Source organism: Giraffa tippelskirchi, chromosome 2 (genome assembly GCF_054371585.1).
Source record: "Giraffa tippelskirchi isolate mGirTip1 chromosome 2, T2T-mGirTip1v1.2.pri, whole genome shotgun sequence".
Lineage (NCBI taxonomy): Eukaryota > Metazoa > Chordata > Mammalia > Artiodactyla > Giraffidae > Giraffa > Giraffa tippelskirchi.
The window spans coordinates 81372304-81393820 of record NC_137276.1 but is presented as its reverse complement, the minus strand read 5'-3'; the positions used below and the strand labels follow the sequence as shown (position 1 = coordinate 81393820).

The 21517-nt window shown below is 36.4% G+C and overlaps 1 protein-coding gene across 1 annotated transcript in view; it reads left to right on the top strand.

Moving 5' to 3' along the window:
* RYR2 (ryanodine receptor 2) overlaps positions 1-21517 on the top strand; it is an 849571-nt gene that overhangs the window by 600743 nt on the left and 227311 nt on the right. Inside the window, exons 40-48 of the mRNA XM_081569302.1 lie at positions 135-278; positions 2942-3215; positions 8018-8132; positions 10228-10360; positions 10565-10668; positions 13684-13819; positions 14357-14543; positions 16276-16381; positions 19570-19690. Of these exons, the coding sequence (XP_081425428.1) occupies positions 135-278; positions 2942-3215; positions 8018-8132; positions 10228-10360; positions 10565-10668; positions 13684-13819; positions 14357-14543; positions 16276-16381; positions 19570-19690 (1320 nt within the window). The remainder of the gene's footprint in view (positions 1-134; positions 279-2941; positions 3216-8017; positions 8133-10227; positions 10361-10564; positions 10669-13683; positions 13820-14356; positions 14544-16275; positions 16382-19569; positions 19691-21517) is intronic.

Genomic DNA, 21517 nt, shown 5'->3' with positions numbered 1-21517 from the left:
ATGTTTTAGGCTTGGTAGCATTGCTTTAAGCTATGAGCAGAAAAAATTGCAAAACCTGAGAATTGTTTCCTCTCAATGTATTTTTTAAACATTATTTGTTCTTTTCTTATTTTTCTTTGTCTTCTTCCTACTAGGAATTGAGCTGGATGAAGATAGGTCTCTGGATGGAAACAATGATTTAACTATTAGAGGACGCCTGCTTTCCTTAGTAGAAAAGGTGACATATCTGAAGAAGAAGCAAGCTGAAAAGCCAGTTGAGAGTGACTCCAAGAAGTCATGTAAGCTATGAAAGGGCACTGCCAAAATGACTCCACCGCGACATTTATTCATTGTTTGAACAAATATTATACTAGATGAACCAGTGAGAAAATTGAATTTGCAACTTGCAAGAATCAGATTGTTAAGTAGATCCCCATAGCCACCAGAAGTAGATAGCAGCATCAAACTATATTTGCAGGAACAGATTGAGAGATGGCAATTTTGTAAGGGTGGATGGGCTATCCCTAGAGAACTACAGATTTAGGGGAACAGATGTACACCCATGGCTGATTCATGTCGATGTATGGCAAAAACCACTACAATATTGTAAAGTAATTAGCCTCCAATTAAAATAAATAAATAAAAAAAAAAAGAATTGAATCAGAGTCTATCAAGAGAAAGTATAAAATGAGTAATTTAGCCCTTATATCTAAATATTTGCTGTTGACCTTCAAATATTCTTGCATCAAGTTAAACCTTTTCTTAAAGTTTAAATATTGTCTGTAACTATATTTTGGTTTGGAAATATTTTCTAGAGCCTTATGCATTTCTGATTCATCCATATCCTATTTAACTGAAAAGTCATAGCTGATACTCTGTGAAACCAAATAAAGCACACTGAAGCAACGGGTCCGTCAGACCTGCACATCATCCAGAAAGGGTTCATGAAGTAGGTCTGTGAGATCAGCTGATTTACTGTCTCACTTCGAGACTCCATTCATTTAAGAGGCAATGTCAGTTTATTAACAGCTTTTATGGAAAGAAAAAAAAAAAACAAACTCATGCAAATTTTGTGTTTTTTCCCACTAACTTACAATGGAAATCTTTTATCCATATAATTACTTCTAAATTTATTTTTCAGTATCACAACCACATTTGAGTCAGGTCTTCAAAATCAGAGTTCAGAGTTTCTTATAAAGCATTTTTTGTTATTATCAGGTTTATGATTTTGACCTATTAACAATGACTACATGGTTTTGAGATATGTAGAAGTATATTGGCATTTTATCTAAATTTTATATTTGGTTAAAATTGGTGAAAAGTAAAGTGTGTCTGACTCTTTGCAACCCCGTTTGGACTGTAGCCTGCCAGGCTACTCTGTTCATGGGATTCTCCAGGCAAGAATGCTAGAGCGGGTAGCCATTTCCTTTTCCAGAGGATCTTCCTGACCCAGGGATCAAACCCGGGTCTCCTGCATTGCAGGCAGGTTCTCAGATGGTAATCTGAGCTGTGTTTTTTTTTTTTTTTTTCTTTAATAAGCCATAGATTAAAACAGATTAGCAGTTTCTTTTGGAAATCAGCCAGTGTATTGATGATAGGAATTTAGTACCTATGTATGAATTAAGGCTCGTGAGAGTCCCTTGGACATAAGGAGATCAAACCAGTCAATCTTGAAGGAAACCAACCCTGAATATTCATTGGAAGGTCTGATGCTGAATCTGAAGCTTCAATACTCTGGCCACCTGATGTGAACAGCTGACTCATTGGAAAAGACCCTGCTCTGGGAAAGATTAAAGGAAGAAAGAGAAGAGAGCAACAGAGGATGACATGGCTGGATGAACAGCTGACTCATTGGAAAAGACCCTGCTCTGGGAAAGATTAAAGGAAGAAAGAGAAGAGAGCAACAGAGGATGACATGGCTGGATGGCATCACCAATTCACTGGACATGATCTTGGGCAAACTCCGGGGATGGTGAGGGACAGAGAAGCCTGGAATGCTGCAGCCTGTGAGGTTACAAAGAGTCAGACACATCTTGGCGACTGAACAACAGCAACAACATGAGTCAGTCACATCAACCCTGCTTAGCTTTGATAATTTTACTATATATTTTAAGATGTTTGAAAGTTCTGTTGCTTTTAAATGTGTTATTGCTGATCACACTGCAAGTAACCATCTATGTATGGGATAACTTTTCAACTTTATACCGCTTCACAGTCAAATCCTTTGAAGACATTTTAAGTGACAATTAGGGATACAAATTGAATTAGAAATGTAATTTCATGAGGTCACTACTACTGAGTACTTAAATGAGGAGACAGTTGGATTAAAAAAGAAGCTCCTTGAATGACCATGACTGATCTTTATAAGAATATACGATGTCAGATCTTTTGGGAGGAAATGAATGAAACAAAGAAAATAAAAGTAATAGGAAAACCCATTGATTGTCCTATGGATTGCCAATAGTAGTTCTGGAAAAGCTGCTATAATTTTGAAATAGCTTAAATGCCTTAGTTAAAAGAATAGTTTTTAAAGAAAGTTTGTGTATTTTTATCCTTGCATGCCTGTTAACTCATCTTTATTGACATACTGTCACTGATGATTGTTTAAAGAATATTTATATTTTTTCAAAAAATTATTCCTTTTCAATTCTTGTACAAATATAGATCCCAGTTTGGTTTATATCCTGGTGGTTCAGATGGTAAAGCATCTGCCTACAATGTTGGAGAGCCAGGTTCCATCCCTGGGTAGGGAAGATCCCCTGGAGAAGGAAATGACAATCCACTCCAGTACTCTTGCCTGAGAAATCCCATGGACAGAGGAGCGTGATAGGCTACAATTCATGGGGTTACAAAGAGCGACTTCACTTTCACTTTTGGGTTATCTGAAATATGCATTTGAAATGCTCATCTAATCTGCCTCATTATTTTCCTTTTTAAAGAAGTATTCATGATTACTTTGCAGCCACTCTTCAGCAGTTGATTTCTGAGACCATGGTCCGATGGGCTCAAGAGTCTGTTATTGAAGACCCTGAGTTGGTGAGGGCCATGTTTGTATTGCTCCATCGACAGTATGATGGCATTGGGGGTCTGGTACGGGCTCTGCCGAAGACCTACACTATAAATGGTGTTTCTGTGGAGGATACCATCAATCTGCTGGCATCTCTTGGTCAGATTCGTTCTCTGCTAAGTGTGAGAATGGGCAAAGAAGAAGAGAAACTTATGATTCGTGGATTAGGGTAAGTTATTTAACTATTGATATTATAACCTTTGTCTTATAAATGTCTTCTTTCTAATTGTTTATCCCAGTAGTAATACAGTAGGCACTTCAGCATAAATACACCATCTAGATTTTATGATCATTAGATTGTCAGTTTTCTAGAGATTATGTTTTAAAGCTAAACAGGAAAATTGCTCAATAATAAAGCATGACTAATTTTACAACTAGATCCCAAGGTGGCTGTGGTATATAACAAATATCTTAGATTTGTTTTTTTATTAGTTTCTCAATGATATCCAATCACGTATAAAAATACAGATTAATAAAAACACATTAAAATCCATAGGGGCACAAATATTACCAGCAAGAGATAATAGAGGAGTTTCTCCATGTCTCCTGAAAAAATAATGGGGGATAAAACAACTATTCTGAAAATTCAACATTATAGGTTGTACTTTATGTAAATTTCAGGGTTAACTTTTTTTTATTGAATTATAGTTGATTTACAAAGTTGTCTCAGTTTCTGGTATACAACAAAGTGATTCAGATATATATATACACATACATATGTTTTTGTTTTCTTTTTCATGTTCTTTTCCTTTATGGTTTATCACAAGATATTGAATATAGTTCCCTGTGCTATACAATGGGACCTTGTTGTTTATCCATCCTATATGTAGCAATTGACATCTGCTTGCCTTAGACAGGGTTAACATTTATGCCTCATGCATAGTCTAAGGATCCACTAGCTGAGAAGTTAACATAAAATTTGGCCTGAAGCTATGCTTTCTCAACTCAGTTCACTGTGAACAGGAAAAGCCTCCACGCTACCAAAGATTCAGCCCCCAGTCAGAAAATGCAGAGCACCTAAGAAAATAGTCCACCATAGGCAGGTCTGCAGATACAATGAAGAGTGGAGTTAGAACACCTCCCCCAAGAACTTCAAATCATAGAAAGCCAGAAAGAGAACACAAAGTTACTATATCTAAAATGTTTAAAAATGCTAAGAAACAAATGAAATCCTCAAAATGAGACACATAAAAAGTCCATGAAAAATTGAAAAATATCCACAGAGAAGTTCTAGAAGTGAAAAATATAATAATTGGCATTAAAAGCAGTGATTAATAAAAGTATCAAAAGTATAGATAAATAAAACTGAAGAGAATTAATAAATAGAATCATAGATCTGAGGAGATTAGTAATGCAGCACTGATGGAGAAGTTAAGAAACCTGGGGAATAGTATAAGAAGATCCTTAATATGCTGAGTAGGATTTATGGAAAAGACAGAATAGATGAACTATAGAAGGAAAACTTGGAAGAGCTATTGGCTTGAGTTTTTCAGAACTAGTGACAAACATGAATTTACCTATTCCTAGAGTACAAATAGTTCCACATCCACAGCTGGGTAGATTGTAGTGAAACTCCATAAAGCCAATGATAAATGGAATATTTTGAAAGCAAATAGAACAGCCCAGACACTTGAAAAGAAACAATGTTTAGAATTCTCAACTGCAAAACTAGTGATCATAATTCAACAAAAGGTCACAAAGTTCTAACTGACCACAAAATAATAACCCTTTATTTAGAATGTGGTACTCAGCTAAAATTTCATCATCATAAGCTTGTGCTTCATGTGGATTTGAATATTGGAGTTTATATTCCATATTCAGGAGTGAGGACAGAACAAAGAAATTTCAGAATGTTTACTTATAGTCCCTCATTGAAAGGCCTTCTAAAAGCTGTATGTATATAATGGAAAAGAAAATGGAATTCAGAAGAGTGGGAGGTAATCTGTTTCAGTGAGTATGTTACTGGCACATATATGCATATATGTAAGCAATTATTAACAAGCTTGCATGGTTTGGGACTAAGAAAATGTGAGAGAGGGACTTCCCTGTGGTCCAGTGATTAATACTTCACCTTCTAGTGCAGAGAGTGTGGATTCAATCCCTGGCTGGGGAGCTAATTCCACATGCCTCATGGCCAAAATCTAAAACATAAAACAGAAACAATATTGTAATAAATTCAATAAAGACTTAAAAATGGTCCACATCAAGAAAATCTTTAAAAAAGAAAATATAAGAATTAAAATAACCAGAAAGTGAAAGTGAAGTCACTCAGTCGTGTCTGACTCTTTGTGACCCCGTGGACTGTAGCCCACCAGGCTCCTCTGTCCATGGTCCATGGGATTCTCCAGGCAAGAATACTGGAGTGGGTTGCCATTTCCTTCTCCAGGGGATCTTCCCGACCCAGGGATCAAACCCAGGTCTCCCGCATTTCAGGCAGACACTTTAACCTCTGAGCCACCAGGGAAGCCCAAAATAACCAGAGAAAAATAAAAACTTAAATTAAGCTATATGATATTCATAAAAAAGAAATACCTAAATGTAAAGAGCTGAAAAGTGATGCAAAAGACAACTACTTAGGCCCCTCACTACCAAAAAAGCTAGTTTGGTTCTATGAGTAACAGATGAAAGAGGAGATAATGATATCTAGTGACATAGGTAAAATAAAACACTAATAATGTATGTGTGTGTTGTCACTCAGTCGTGTTGTGTGACATTGTGGACTATAGCCTGCCAAGCTCCTCTGTCCGTGGAATCCCCCAGGTAAGAATACTGGAGTGGGTAGGCATTCCTTTCTCCAGGGACCTCCTGCATTGAAGGCAGATTCTTTACCATCCACAAGTAATCGGTAAATAGGATTAAAAAACCTTGGAGTTGGCTCTTTGAAAAACAACTAAGAAAACAGAATAACCGTTTTCTCTGGCTAAAAAGTTTATTCTGAGGGAAAAAAACAAAGTATGGAAAGACACAGATTATGTGATTATTTATGTACATTTTAAATTCAGAACATTATACTATATATTTCCTGTGGGACTATTAAATACTTGAAATCATAAACTGGAGAGGTTATATTCCAGAAATCCTTATAATGATTGCATACTAAAAATCAGTGTACTTTTGGGACAAAGAAGGAAAACAAAGAGACTGAAACAACATAAGCTAATTTTATGTTCTTTATTTATGACTGTCTGTGCATGAGCCTTTTTTTGGAATATTAGTCCTTAAATCTAACCTGAGGGAGCGTCTGGTGAGAAGTGATCTTAATTAAATGAGAAAGAAAGCTTTCCAGGAAATGGAGAGCACTTTCTTCCGAAATGACCATGTAACAGCAAGAGGTACTATTAACATATACATCACTCAATAGGAATAAAACTCAAAATGATTATGAAACAAGATAAAATGCTACTTTTTTGTGGGATTAGAAAGATCCCAAAGTGACACATTTAATGAGTGACAACCTGCCTGCTGGTGATAGAATTAAAGACCCATTTAATTTACCTTGAACTAAAGGCAAACGAGATTTTTCAATTAGATACTTTCCAGTGTTAGGTCATGTAAAAGGATTTGAATTAACAGGAGGACAAATCTCATGATTACATCTGTGGTTTGAGAGTTGAGGTTCTCTTGGCAAATATGCTGCTATCATTTGTGAAGGAAAGGATGCCTTTACCTTATTTGTCCTTGCATGAAATAGATCAGACCTATATTATCGCTTGGTTGCTTTCCAGGTGACACAGTGGTAAAGAACCTGTCTACCAATGCAGGAGACACAAGAGACACTGGTTCAATCCCTGGGTCAGGAAGATCTGGAGTAGGAAATGGCAACCCACTCCAGTATTCTTGGCTGGAAAATTCCATGGACAGAGGAGCCTGGTGGGCTACAGTCTGTGGGGCCACAGAGTCGGACACGGCTGAGCAGCTGAACACAATTGGCCCTGGGCCCCCAAGTCATTTTTTTGAGTGGTGCTACCTAAATGCTGTCTTCATAACCACAATCTAAACAAAGTGATTAATAAATTAAAAGTGAAGAACTAAAACTAAAAGAAAATAATCATACTATTCCTCTTTCTTGATATAGCCAGAATATGACTAAATGAATAGATGAGTAACTCAATTAAGGTAATCAGATTCAAAAGGAAAGCTTCAAGTTTCCTATCAGTTGTATGTTATTTTCTTGCCTTGATTCTGACAGAAAAATATTTTACAGAAAAGACTCTTGCATGATTTGATATATGTAAAAATAAAAATTAACTGAGCTCTCTTTTGCAATGATTGTTAAACATTAAGATCTTTAAAAATACCTTTATATACATATTATAATAATATGTAATACAATAATAATGAAACATTTTATATATCATTTCCTGCCATTTCTTTAAATTAAATGCCTCTTTTAATGAGTAGGATTACTTGTACCTGGACTTTAGTTTAGTTCGGTGTCTCTTGGAGAATACATCACCTTTAAAAGAATTTCACCAGAATAATAACATAAATGTAGCAGGAAATAACACTACTGTTCTTAAACATGCAAATCCTGAATATAGTTCTAAAAACAGTGTATATGAAAAGGAGAGATACTTATACAGCAATTATTTATATAGGAACTTTCATAAGAATGTAAGAATAACACTGCTTCATATTTCTGTACAAAATAAAGTTGAATTTGGAAATCCATGGAATCAGGAATGATTCGTGTCCCAAACTCTATGTCATATAAATGAATATTTATTTATTTAGTACATTTCTTGCAATTAAAAAGAATAAACAGCTTGTATAATATCTTTGGAAAACTTTCTATATTTTTGAGGAAAGCCCAATTATCCTTATTTACTTTTAAGGCTTGGTGATGATTTTTTTACTTGTCCATACATGCCAGTAATTATTTCCAAAATACTTATCATGATCTCAGATAAATTTTCGTTTAAATTTTGCTACAACTCTTTGCTTCACTTATACTTGTGTTGTCCTTTCTAGGGATATCATGAACAATAAAGTGTTTTACCAGCATCCTAATCTCATGAGGGCACTTGGGATGCATGAGACAGTAATGGAGGTCATGGTGAATGTCCTTGGAGGTGGAGAGTCCAAGGTAAAGGAAACCTTTTAATTCTTGGATGCCATTTACTGTAACCTCCTAGAGTACATTCATTGTGTATTCTTGATGTGAATTTTGTAAATCCTCTTAGGACTGTTTCTTAAACAATCCCTTACAGATTGAGAGGTGGCTATGCTTCTACAGTCTCCCCCATAGGATCCACAGGTGATTGGTTGGTTCCAGGACCTTCCTGCAGATACCAAAATCCACAGATGCTCTGGTCCCTTAGGTTAAATGCATAGTATTTGTGTAAAACCTATGCACAGTCTCTCATATACTCTGAATCATGTCTAGATCACTTATAATACCTAATATAAATACTATCTAAATAGTTACTGGCATATAGCAACTCAGGTTTTGCTTTTTAGAACATTCTGTAGTTTTTGCTTTTTGGTTGAATCTGCAGATGTGTAACCTGCAGGTACAGAGATCTGAGTGAAGTTTTTTTCTTTGATATTGACAATTTTCCCGAAAAAGTGAACGTGTTAGTCACTCAGTTGTATCTGACTCTTTGCGATCCCATGGACTATAGCTCACCAGGCTTCTCTGTCCATGGAATTCTCCAGGCAAGAATACTGGAGTGATTGCCATTCCCTTTTCCAGGGGATCTCCTGACCCAGGGATTGGACCCAGGGATCGAACCCAGGTCTCCTGTGCTGCAGGCAGATTCTTCACCATCTGAGTTGCCAGGGAAGCTTGATAATTTGTCTAATGCCATGTAACTTGCTATTTTCTATATTATTCTCATTTAGAAGATATTTAGAAACTATAACAGTTAATAGTATGCTAATTTTTACAAAATTAAATACATTTCCATCACATTCAAAGTCTATAACAAAAATATGCTCTCCAGACCCAACCGTTCCCTTGATTCAGACAACAGTTGGTTCCACTAAATTCCTGATGCAGAACATGCTCTATAGTACGTTGAAGATGATGCTGTATAGTGCTTGTTGTAAGACGCTAAGGTGACTTTTTAAATGGTTAAAATGTAAAATACAAAGTTTTAAGACCAAATGAATAGTATAATATATAATTCCACATAAAGCAGTGCCATTTCATGACCTCTGATTTGAAAAATGGTTTTCGTTCTTTTTTTTATTAATTAGTTTATTTATCTATTTTTTAACTTTACAATATTGTATTTGTTTTGCCATGCATTTACATGAATCCACCATGGGTGTACATGTGTTCCCCTTCCAGAACACCCCTCCCACCTCCCTCCTCATCCCATCCCTCCAGATCATCCCGGTGCACCAGCCCCAAGCACCCTGTATCATGCATCAAACCTGGACTGGCGATTCGTATTTTAAAATGTATGTTTCTAAATTTGGAAATGAGTCCATATTTCTCATGTTCAGACTCTTGGTTAGACAAACTTATAAAGATGTTTATAAAATATTCTGTTTAATAAGGACTTGGAGTCTTTGTGAATTATCTGTGGTATACTAGAATAAGATCTAGATGTCAAGGGAGATATGTTTGCTGGGGCCTAGCAGGCAGACCTTCCAGGAAGGTTGTTCATCACAGGAGACAAGTCATGTGCCAGTCAGGGAAGATCTGAATTTCTGGAGTCTTATTAATAATACAACAACAACGCTGATGATAAGAACATCCTATTATGTGGTTCCAAATATTAAACTGGATGTTTTTCACAAAATCCCTCATTGAACTGTCCTTACTTTGCCTAAAGTAAATATTATTATCCATCTGATTCCAATTTTGCAGAACAGAATCAGTGAGATTGTTTAATTTTCCAAGGAAATGCAGCTAAGAGTGGGCATCAAGAATCACAGTTGAGCCTGCCTGAATCCTAAAGTAGGCTCATGCTACCTTTAAGTATAGGGCTGTAGATTAATTCCATATCAAACCATTGACAATAGTGAGGTTTCCTGTTAGTGCCAGGCTTGATTTTTGGTGGCTCTAGGACTAGATGAGCCCTCATCTGAACATTCAAAGGTCTTCGGTACCCGAAGCTTGGCAGACATGGGCACACATGGATAGGCAATCTGATTGAGACCTCAACTTCAGAACTCACTATTAACAAAGATTCTTTGCTTTCCCAGCTAACTAAATGCTCTTTATGTAGGAAATCACTTTTCCGAAGATGGTGGCCAACTGTTGCCGTTTTCTCTGTTACTTCTGTCGTATAAGTAGGCAGAATCAGAAAGCTATGTTTGATCATCTCAGTTATTTACTGGAAAACAGCAGTGTTGGCCTTGGTAAGTAAATGTATGACTTTCATTGAATCTTTAAGATAAAAGGGATATACAAACTGGACTTTAAAACTAAACTTTTAATTATTTTGGATTGGTACAATGTGCGTTGTATTTAGAAATGAAATTCTGTGTGAAAGTATGTTTTTATATGGGATTCAGAGTTATAGCACAATTCAGGTTTTGTTCCGTCTTGGCTTTAATTAACAGCCTCACCAGCTATGAGAGGTTCAACACCACTGGATGTGGCAGCAGCCTCGGTGATGGATAATAATGAACTAGCTTTAGCTTTGCGGGAGCCAGATCTGGAAAAGGTAGGCACAATCTCTGCCCTCTGTGCTTGTGTGAGTTACAGTCGTTTATAGTTGTTTCTCAAGATATTTAGCTATAAATAGTTATAATTATGTCGTTATAACTATAATATACTATGTATTATATATATGTGACACTTATTATATGTAATAGACTTCCCTGGTGGCTCAGACAGTAAAGAATCTGTCTGTGCTGCAGGAGACACGGGTTCGATTCCTGGGTTGGGAAGATTCCCTAGAGAAGGGAACAGCTCCCCACTCCAGTATTCTTGCCTGGAGAATTTCATGGACAGAAGAACCTGGTGGGCTAGAGTCCATGGGGTTGCAAAGAGTCAAACACGACTGAGTGACTGATACACTATATGTTATTATATATAATACATACTATTATATGTAATATAATTTTAAGTTATAAAGAACAATAAATTTAAGATATTTTCTCCAATCACATGCATTTTTCTTTGGAAAGAGAATCAACTTTATATTCTTGGATGTTTTTGTCCTTTCACAATAATCTGCTGTCATTTTTACTTTAATTATGCATTTTTACTTTCTTAAAAGGTTGTTTTAACATCTCGTGTATATAATTTATATCACACAAGTTTACATATTACAGTGCAAGGTATTACTAATATACTAAAGGCTGTGCACTCTAATCATAGTAGGCCATATGTATGTTTACCAAAATCTGGATAAATTTCCCCCATATTTTAATTGCAGTTACATTCTAAATAGTCTTCCTGAGCCTCCCCTGCAGCCAGAGTCTCTTGAAAGTTTCATGTTAATCTTCTGCCCAGAACCTCCAAGACTTTCTTTCTCCCTTTGAGCAACAGTAAAAGGCATTTGAATAGTTCCTACCCTATCTGAATATCACGTATTGTCTTATTTCATTTCTTGCCACTCTCCTGTTCTTCTTGCTCCAGCCACACTGGTCCCCTTGCTGTGACTGGAACTTGCCAGGTCTGCACCTGCCCTCGGGCCTTGGTACTTGCTGTTCTCTCCATCTGTAGTAGTCTTTTGCCAGATGTCCTCCTGGCTCTTTTCCAGACATCCTTCCATCATTGCTCCAAAGTCACCTTTCTACTCTTCCGTATCTGTGCTATAGTTTAAATATTTATGGTTTAAATTATATGTAAAATCTATATATTTATATATTTTTCAAAATCTACTTCTTTGTATAATGTAAGGCCAATGAGCACAAGGCCTTTTTTATTTTTCCCTCTGTCACTCTCAGCTTTTTTCCAGTTAGTGCATAGCTGTTGAAGGCATTAAAAAGTGAATTCTTGCTCAAATCCTTCTGATGTGCTAGTCAAGCATCATGCAGCTTTGCATCTCTGAATAACCTCTGGAAAATTTTTTCCCATATACAACCCAAAATATTTTTATCTACACACTGATAAAATGGCTAGTATTTTTTTTTTTTTTTTTAAGTAGACAATGCTGAATGCTGAGTAGGCTTTGGAGCAACTAGAACACTCATCTATTGCTGTTGAGATGAAAAATGGTTAGTCAGTTGGAAAGCAGTTTGGCATTATTTTTAATAATATTTTTAATAAGTTAAATATTCACTTACCATAAATATGTGCCTAGCCTTTCTGGTACTAGGTATTTACTCAATAGAAATATAAATGTGTGTCTCTACAAAGATGTGTATATAAATATTGATAATGGTTTTACTCACTTGAGCCCAAAACTGGAGACAACTCAAATGTCCATCAGCTGGTCAAAAAAAAAAAATAATAATAATAACTGGGGTATTTCCATAAGTAGCAAAATGCCATGATTAGGCTCTAAAAAGGAATGGATTGCCGACATGTACTCTAACATGAATGAATCTCAAAGTCATTATCCTAAATGAAAGAAGCCAGGCTCAGAAAGACCCACAGTGTGTGACTGCATGTATCAGTGTCTGAGAACATGCAAACTAGTTTGTAGTGGCAGAAAACAGGTGATCAAGACCTAGGCTTGTAGGGAGGGATGGACTGCAAAAAGCATGGGATCTGAGAAGCAATGGAAACACTCTGCATATTGATTCTGGTTGTTCCTACAGGTGGATAAATCTCTCAAAGCTCATTGAATTTATACTGTAAATAGATGAGTTTATTTTACATAAATTATACCTCAATAAGGATGATGTAAAATATTTTTAGCTGTATTATGTGTTTATTTTTAAGACTGACTTCACTTGTGACTGAGCTGGATGTAGTTTTGTTTTGTTTTTTGATAAGTTGCTTCTCTTACTATCTGCTTTAGGGATTTCCTTTAAAAACTGGTTCTGTGATGAAATCTTGTAGAGGATCAGTATTCACATAAGATGGAATATTTTAAAAGACCAAGCTAAGCAGAAATTTTGATGTGTTAAATTTAACAGTACAGAAAGATAGGTAGTGTTATCCCAAACTTTATAGATAGTAAACCCATGGCTCAGGACACTAAGCCATGATACATGGTTCATGATACACTAAATCCTAATGCAGGTCAGATTTGAACCTAAGGATATTTGACTCCAAGCTTCTCTAAGCTTAGATTTCCCTACCTATCTAGGGTGTCCTCTCACACACACCCATCCCCCCATTAAACTGATACTTTAGTTTGGGAGTAATTAACTTCTTTAAAACATCATTATATCTCAGGTGGATCTTTCAATATCTCAGATGGATTCAGGCTTTACATTGGGCCAGAGATCATTAGGCATTTTTGAAGTTTATCAATATTACAACTCTTGTGGGTAGAAGTCTCAGACAATATGAAATTTAGGGATATTTTTCTTTCATGAGGTTGCTTTGTAAACATTTTTACTGTGATAGCACCTTGTTATGATTTGTCAGTATTTCTTGATTTCTATGGTTTTTTTTTACAGGGAGTTCATGTAGATGGTCATGAGATTAAAATGAATGTATTTCTGCAAGTTATTTTTAAACCATCCTTTGAGGATATGATTTACCATGTCTAGTGCAAGCATCAAATGAATTCTCACCCCATGGGTGATGCTTATGCTTATCTTCTTCTCTGTTGTAGGTAGTTCGATATTTGGCTGGTTGTGGACTGCAGAGTTGCCAGATGCTAGTGTCAAAGGGTTATCCAGACATTGGGTGGAATCCAGTTGAAGGAGAGAGATATCTTGACTTTCTCAGATTTGCTGTCTTCTGTAATGGTAGGATGAATCACATAGGGTCTTTTAAAAACATTATTTTAAAACTAAAAAAAACACAAAAGCTATAAAATAATGAGGCATCCCAGCATTTTCATGAAGGAAGTAAATAGTAGTAAAGAAACTGACTATTTTGTAATCATTAAGTTTTTTCACAGTAATCATTTATTTTAAAATATTTATTTTGATACATACTAGGCTTTCATTATTAAATTAAAATTTTTAGGCACTTAGATTCTTGCTCTTTTTATCAGACTCTAATAATAGGTAGGATCTTCACTCCGTGTAACAAATTAACAAACATAAATAGTTCTGGTCTCCATCATGCTTTTCTTTACTTTGAAAATGTTAAGTGAAAGAAAAGAGCTTTCCTGTGTCTTATGTACAGAACCCTAGTCATTTGAATTTGACTTTGGCTCTGCTATTGCCTTATTTGATTTTAGTTTCTTCTTCAAATGTAAATTAATTAGTATAACATTGTTTCCTCTGAATGTCCATGTAGTCAATGCTTGTTTCCTCCTGTTTCCCATTTGATTCTAGGGGAAAGCGTGGAGGAGAATGCAAATGTCGTGGTGAGATTGCTCATCCGGAGGCCTGAGTGTTTCGGTCCCGCTTTGAGGGGGGAAGGTGGGAATGGCCTGCTTGCAGCCATGGAAGAAGCCATAAAAATAGCCGAGGATCCCTCTCGAGATGGCCCCTCACCAACTACTGGATCCAGCAAAACCCCGTAGGTCAAATATACACTCTCTTAAAATTCACTGATACTACTTGACTTTTAGTTTTACAAAATAAATTTTTGTTCTCTTAGTTGTAGTATAATACTCCAGTACTCATGATTTCTCCCCCTGAAAATCAAATGTGTTTTGGAAAAAGGGATGGAATTTGCTGCTGGAATAGGGTGAATGAACAAAGAGACATCAGGAATATTGTGTGAATTTAGTAAAAAGAAATTGAGATTGTAGAAGGAGATGTATTTTGTGGCTTTTCTTAGGGCTCTATGGCATAGTGAGTTATTACAAAAGATGACAGATGAGCCTTTGAAGTTAGAGTTTACTGGGAGGATAGCTGGAATGAGTTTTCATGATCATTGTAAGTGATAAAGAAGTCTTTAGCAAGAGGATGGGAACTTAACTAAACTGGTGTATTGGCAATGTAAAGAAAAGGGGATGTTGTCATTTTGAGGAATAAATTGCTTTGTTTAGGTCTTGGTGACGATAATAGGAGGCAGTGACTAACTTACATTTCTCCATAGTATATGTTGTTAACTCAATTCCAGCAATAAGTTCACTCAGGCATGTTGCCCCCCCCCTTTTTTTTGCCACATCACATGACATTTGGGATCTTAGTTCCCCAACTAGAGATGGAACCTGTCTCCCCTGCAGTTGAAGTGCAGAGTCTTCACGACTGGACCACCAGGGAAGTTCCAGCTTCCTATTCTTTTAATCTGTGGAGCTGAGTGTCCTGCTTGGGGAACATGTTACCACACTGCTAGCACTGTTGGTAGAGATATAACATAACACTTAGTGGAGGAAAATTTCCAAGCAGAGAAGTTGTCCAGAAAATCCTGGTTCTCCCACTTAGAGATCTGGGATAAATGTTCCATTCACTGTAAGGCAAGGGTTCCAGGATGGGAGCACTCCAAAAGCATGTCATGTATTTATTAGTCGTTGATGAACTAGGGATCCCGTAGTTTTTCTAAGTAGTAGAATGTGCATCAAGAGCTTGCTGGTCAAGTATCACATGTGTGGGTGTGCACTTGAGAGCTTTGAAGACAGCGTTGCAGGCCAGAAACAATATTGTCAACAAGTCTTCCTGTCATTCTGCAGACAGTTAAGTCCAACTGAGGCAGCTGTCCGCCAGGCCTCCAAAGGGAAGAATGAGATGATCTTCCAGGGCTATCCAGATTTATCTCTCATCAATGAGATAATGAAATATTTATGTTTTTCATGTCATATTACTTGGGAATGGGTGGTTGGGCAAAGTAAACAGAAAGATAAGTAAATGAAGTCACGTTTATGAAGTACTCTGGGAAAATCACTGTTATGGGAGTCTTGTAGGACAGATCTTTATGACCCTTTCTCTAATTGTGTGTTCTATAGAAAATCAAATTTACCAATTCCATCCATCAGTTATTTTCTTTGTTAATATCCTGTTTTCCAGTAGAAATAAGCAGACACCATCAAATTAACAAGTCCACTTTTTCCTTTCAAAGGATGTTTAATATTAAAGTTCCCACACATGTGTTCTTGGTGATAGAATCTCAAATCATATCTTTAACCCATTTTTTTCTTTTAGAAATGACAAGCTGTATATTAAACGTATATGTGAAAAGTGTCAGAAGAGGCAGAACTAATTACCATACTGGTCCCTTTCCTTTGAGAAGTATGTAATAAATCTGAAATGTTACTTTATTATCTGGTTTACTTTTCTTTCTGTTTCTTTTGAAAATTCCATGAAAGTGATACAGAAGAGGAAGAGGATGATACCATCCACATGGGAAATGCCATCATGACCTTTTATGCAGCTTTGATTGACCTGTTAGGACGCTGTGCTCCTGAAATGCATGTAAGTGTCTTGGAGTCCAGGAGCAAAAATCCTGGCTTATCTCTCTCTGTTAAGAGATCCATCACTGACAAATAGCACAAAACATCCAAAACCAGTAATCTTCATGCTCCATTAAAAATAATAGCTGCAGCATAATTGCTGAACAACTGTTTATTTCGTTGGAAATATCTTGGTTATAAAAATTAGTAATGAGATTTCAGTATGATTCATTAATAGAATAGTCAGTTTCTAATATATCTCTAAAACTCATATAAGACTTCCCACACTCTAAGAGGGAAAGAGCATATCTTTTTCTATATAATATCCTTTCATATTTTAGTGTATGCATAAAGCACCGTTCCTCTCAAGAATTATTTCCTTGCTATGGCGTTACCAACTCAATAGACATGGGTTTAGGTGGACTCCGGGAGTTGGTGATGGACAGACAAGCTTGAAATGCTGTGGTTCATGGGGTTGCAAAGAGTCGGACATGACTGAGCGACTGAACTGAACTGATATAGTATTTAGTCCTTTTGAAGGAGCTGCTATGAGCTGACTACTTTTTTAAGTGAAAGTGGGAATAGAAGCAGGTTAGGGGAAAGGAAAGAGCTATTGATGAGTGTTTTCATAAACTTTCTGACCAAAATGTAATTGAAGTTTGTGGAATGATTCTCTGTGATACATTCTGATATTTTATACTTTTTTTTGTTTTTCCCCATTGTATTAATTTTAAAAATACTAGCCAGGGTCCATGAAATTAGCTTCATGATCTGTTGATGGATGGGAAACAACCAGAGTTTGTAGCAGATGGACCAGTGCTATGGAGGAAGGCAAATAAACTTCTAACTGTTCTGAGCATGAAGCCAGAGTGTCTGTTAAATCACCTTTCTCCCTACTCTTCAAATCTTTGATTTCAGGGGGGCTTTGTTTGTTTCTGTCTTTTTTCTCTCACACCCATAAGTTAAAACTTTCTTTCTTTCTGGATGTAATCTTTTGTTGTGAATAGAGAGGAATTGCAGGGTGAAGAAATATTAGAATGTTAGAAAACCTGAAGTCTAATTTTTTGTACGGACTTGCCACCGGTGAGGTTTTCATTATAGTAAATGGGACTTGATTGTTAAAAAATTGTGTGTTGGGGGTGATTTCAGACAAAAACCTTAATGCTGACAATATGTGTTCTTTCCCTGTTAAAGTAGATGATCAAAGGAATCACAAGAGAAACAATGCTAGTAAATAGAAGATTTTTGTTCTACTATATTAAAGGGAAAAAAAACTAAATGGCTTAATAAGGGACTAATCTTGGCATTTCTGAAATCTATTCACCTTCAGCAACCATTAATTGAAGGGTCTCCTGGGTGTTAGAAATTGTGCTTGTGTTTCACACCCTACAATGAAGGAACAAATGACTTCCTGGCTCTGGAAGCGTCCAGTCTGTTTCAGAGACTGATTGAGACCTGTAACCATGACAGATCCAAATTCTTCATAGGTATTTTATTAGCCAGTGAAGGTCTAACACAGTGGTCCCCAGCCTTTTTGACACCAGGGACGGGTTTCGTGGAAGACAGTTTCTCCATGGATTGGGGAGAGAGGGATGGTTAGGGAATGATTCAGTTTCATTGCATTTATAGTATACTTTATTTCTATTATTATTACATTGTGATATATAATGAAATAATTATACAACTCACCATAATGCAGAATCAGTGGAAGCCTTGATCTTATTCTCCTGCAGCTAGATGGTCCCATCCTGGGTTTATGAGAGACAGTGACACCTAAAGTGAGTAATCAGGAGCAAGTGTAAATATAGATGAAACTTTGCTGGCTCGCCCCCGTCTCACTTCCTGCCATGCAGCTCAGTTCCTAATGGACCAGTAGAAGATTGAGGACCCCAGGTCTAACAGACCTACTAGCATCCAGGTTCATCATTTTCCCCCATAATAAACCCATTCCTGGGAGAAATCAGTGTAGACTATAGGTACAGATACAGTTACATTTTCATCACAAAACAAGGAAGAGACTAAAGAAGTCATAAATATTAGTATGTGTTCAGAGCCTAGAGATAATAATTTTTCCCTTTGTATGACTGCTCATTTTATGGATAGATATGTATATGTAATTTTGGGGGGTAAGCATTCACAGACTTATCAGGGTTAAAATATTGGGTTGGCCAATAAGTTCATTTGGGTTTTTCTGTAAGATGGTATGGAAAAATCCAAGTGAACTTTTTGGCTAATCCAGTACCTTAATACCCCAAAGAGGATAAAAGCTATTGTTCTAATGGATGTACCTGTTGGCCTAGACTGCAATATATAACTCGTGTGTTCTGAGGTCAATGAAACTGGTGTGGGCAAGTAAATATCTATCTGTAAGCCTAAAGTGGCAATTTCTGAGAGAGGTTCAACTTCATTGTTTATTTTTAATTAAATTTTAAAAATTAAAGTATAATTACTTTACAATATTATTAGTTTCATATGTACAACATAGTAATTCAAGATTTTTATAGGTTACACTCTAAAGTTATTAGAAAATACTGGCTATATTCTCTTGGCTATACAATATATCCGTATATCTTATTTATTTTATATATAACAATTTTATCTCTTATTTCCCTAATGCTATCTTGCCCCTCCACCCTTCTCTCTTCCCATTGGTGTCCACTGTTTTTTTTCTCTGTAACTGTGGTCTCTTTCTATTTTTGTTACATTTTTTCATTTGTGTTTTTTTTGGATTCCACGCACAGTGATAACATACAGTATTTGTATTTCTCTGTCTGACTCATTTCACTAAGGATAATACACTCTAGAGTATCCAGGGTATATATAATATATAATAATAATACAATAATATATTATATATATATTATATATATTTTATATATATATAATGTGTGTGTGTATACACCACAGCTTTATCCATTCATCTGTGGATGGACACTTAGGTTGCTTCTGTATCTAGGCAATTATAAATAATGCTGCTATAAACATTTGGGTACATATATCTTTTCAAATTAGTGTTTTTTTCTTTGGATATATACTCAGGAGTGAAATTGCTGGATCATAGAGTGGTTCTATTATGGAAGAGATCTAATTTTGTGTGTAATTAACAGAAAATTATTTCAGACTTAGATTCCCATTCTTTCACTTTTCCAAATAGAATTAGAACATTGATTTCACACAATATTTTTCATTCCTTTATTTTTCTGCCTATAGTTGATTCATGCTGCCAAGGGAGAAGCCATCAGAATCAGGTCTATTTTGAGATCTCTGATTCCATTGGGAGATTTGGTGGGAGTAATCAGCATCGCTTTTCAGATGCCCACAATAGCCAAAGGTAAGGCAATCTTCCATTCTTTGTAATTCAGTAGGACATTGGATGATGTGATGGTGGCTCAGATGGTAAAGAATCTGTCTGCAGTGCAGCATACCTGGGTCCGATCCCTGGGTTGGGAAGATCCCTGGAGGAGAGCATGGCAACCCACTCCCATATTCTTGCCTGGAGAATCCCCATGGACAGAGGAGCCTGGTGGGCTACAGTCCATGGCATCATAAAGAGTCAGACATGACTGACTAAGCACAGGACATGGGATGATGTGTTGTTTTCAATAATGTCATTAGTACTCACAGTTTCTTTCCTTGCAGCATAGTACAATTACATAAGTTTCTTTTAAAAAATGAACCACAAGGTACATTATTTTATAAAATATTTTCTGTAGTCCTTGTTTTTAAACAGCTATGTTTCCAATGGGATTTTGTTCTTCTTCATGTGACATTGCAGTTTCCGGAGAAGAAGAAATAGACACCTCAACTGTCTGTCTAATATCTCTCCTGGAGTTCTTTGGTCCTCCATTCTCTACTGTCTTTCTTGACAGCAATACTTTAATTCACTCTTTTTGATAGTTTTCATGGACATTTTCTTTGTTTTTTTAAAGATTTTTTTTTTTTAATGTGGACCATTTTTTAAGTCTTTATTAAACTTGTTACAATATTGATTCTGTTGTTTATGTTTTGGGTTTTTGGCCATGAGGCATACAGGATCTGACAGGGATCAAACCTGCACCCTCTGCATTGGAAGGTGAAGTCTCAACCACTGGATCACCAGGGAAGTCCCATTCATGGTCACTTTCTTATAATGCTTTTTTTTCCCCCTAAAACAATGGTCATAGCTTTTGACTTAGGGATTTAAAAATCCCCAGTGTGTTCAAAGAAGCAGTCTTTTTAAGACTAAGGAGAACATATTTTAAAAAGATGTCTTTTTCCCTATTTTGACCCACATTTACTATTCTTTACAACATGCTATTTTTGGTTTAGAAGCTGCTTATGATTAGTTTACAGTATTAATTCAAAAGCATATAAAATAAAGTCAACAGACTCTCCATATAAATACCCAGAAACTATGGCTCCTCATGCCCCTGCCCGGGTCTAGGGAGAAGACGGGAGGGGGCAGCTCAGGAGGGATGGAGTGAGGGGGTGGTAATAAGGTCCCAGTTCTCCCTCACACTGAGCCTCTGTCATGCCCCAGACTACAGCAGAAATGGCACATGGCCTGGGCCCAAGACCTAATTCCCTGTTGGTATTATAATTCTCTCTCTGACTAATATAAGAAGATATAAGCAGTTACTGAAGGCACCTAAAAGATATGTTAGATCCAAAGATATGTTAGATCCTTCACATTCCAGGATGTCTGGCTCTAGGTGAGTGATCACACCGTCGTGGTTATTTGAGTCATGAAGATCTTTTTGTACAGTTCTTCTGTGTATTCTTGCCACCTTTTCTTAATATCTTCTGCTTCTGTTAGGTCCATACCATTTCTGTCCTTTATTGTGCCCATCTTTGCATGAAATGTTCCCTTGGTATCTCTAGTTTTCTTGAAGAGATCTCTAGTCTTTCCCATTCTACTGTTTTCCTCTTATTTCTTTGCATGCATCTCTGAGGAAGGCTTTCTCTTCTTTCATTGCTATTCTTTGGAACTCTGCATTCAAATGGGCATATCTCTCCTTTTCTCCTTTGCCTTTCGCTTCCTTCTTTTCACAGCTATTTGTAAGTCCTCCTCAAACATTTTGCCTTTTTGAATTTCTTTTTCTTGGGTATAGTCTTGAACACTGCCTCCTGTACAATGTCACGAACCTCCATCCATAGTTCTTCAGGCACTCTCTATCAG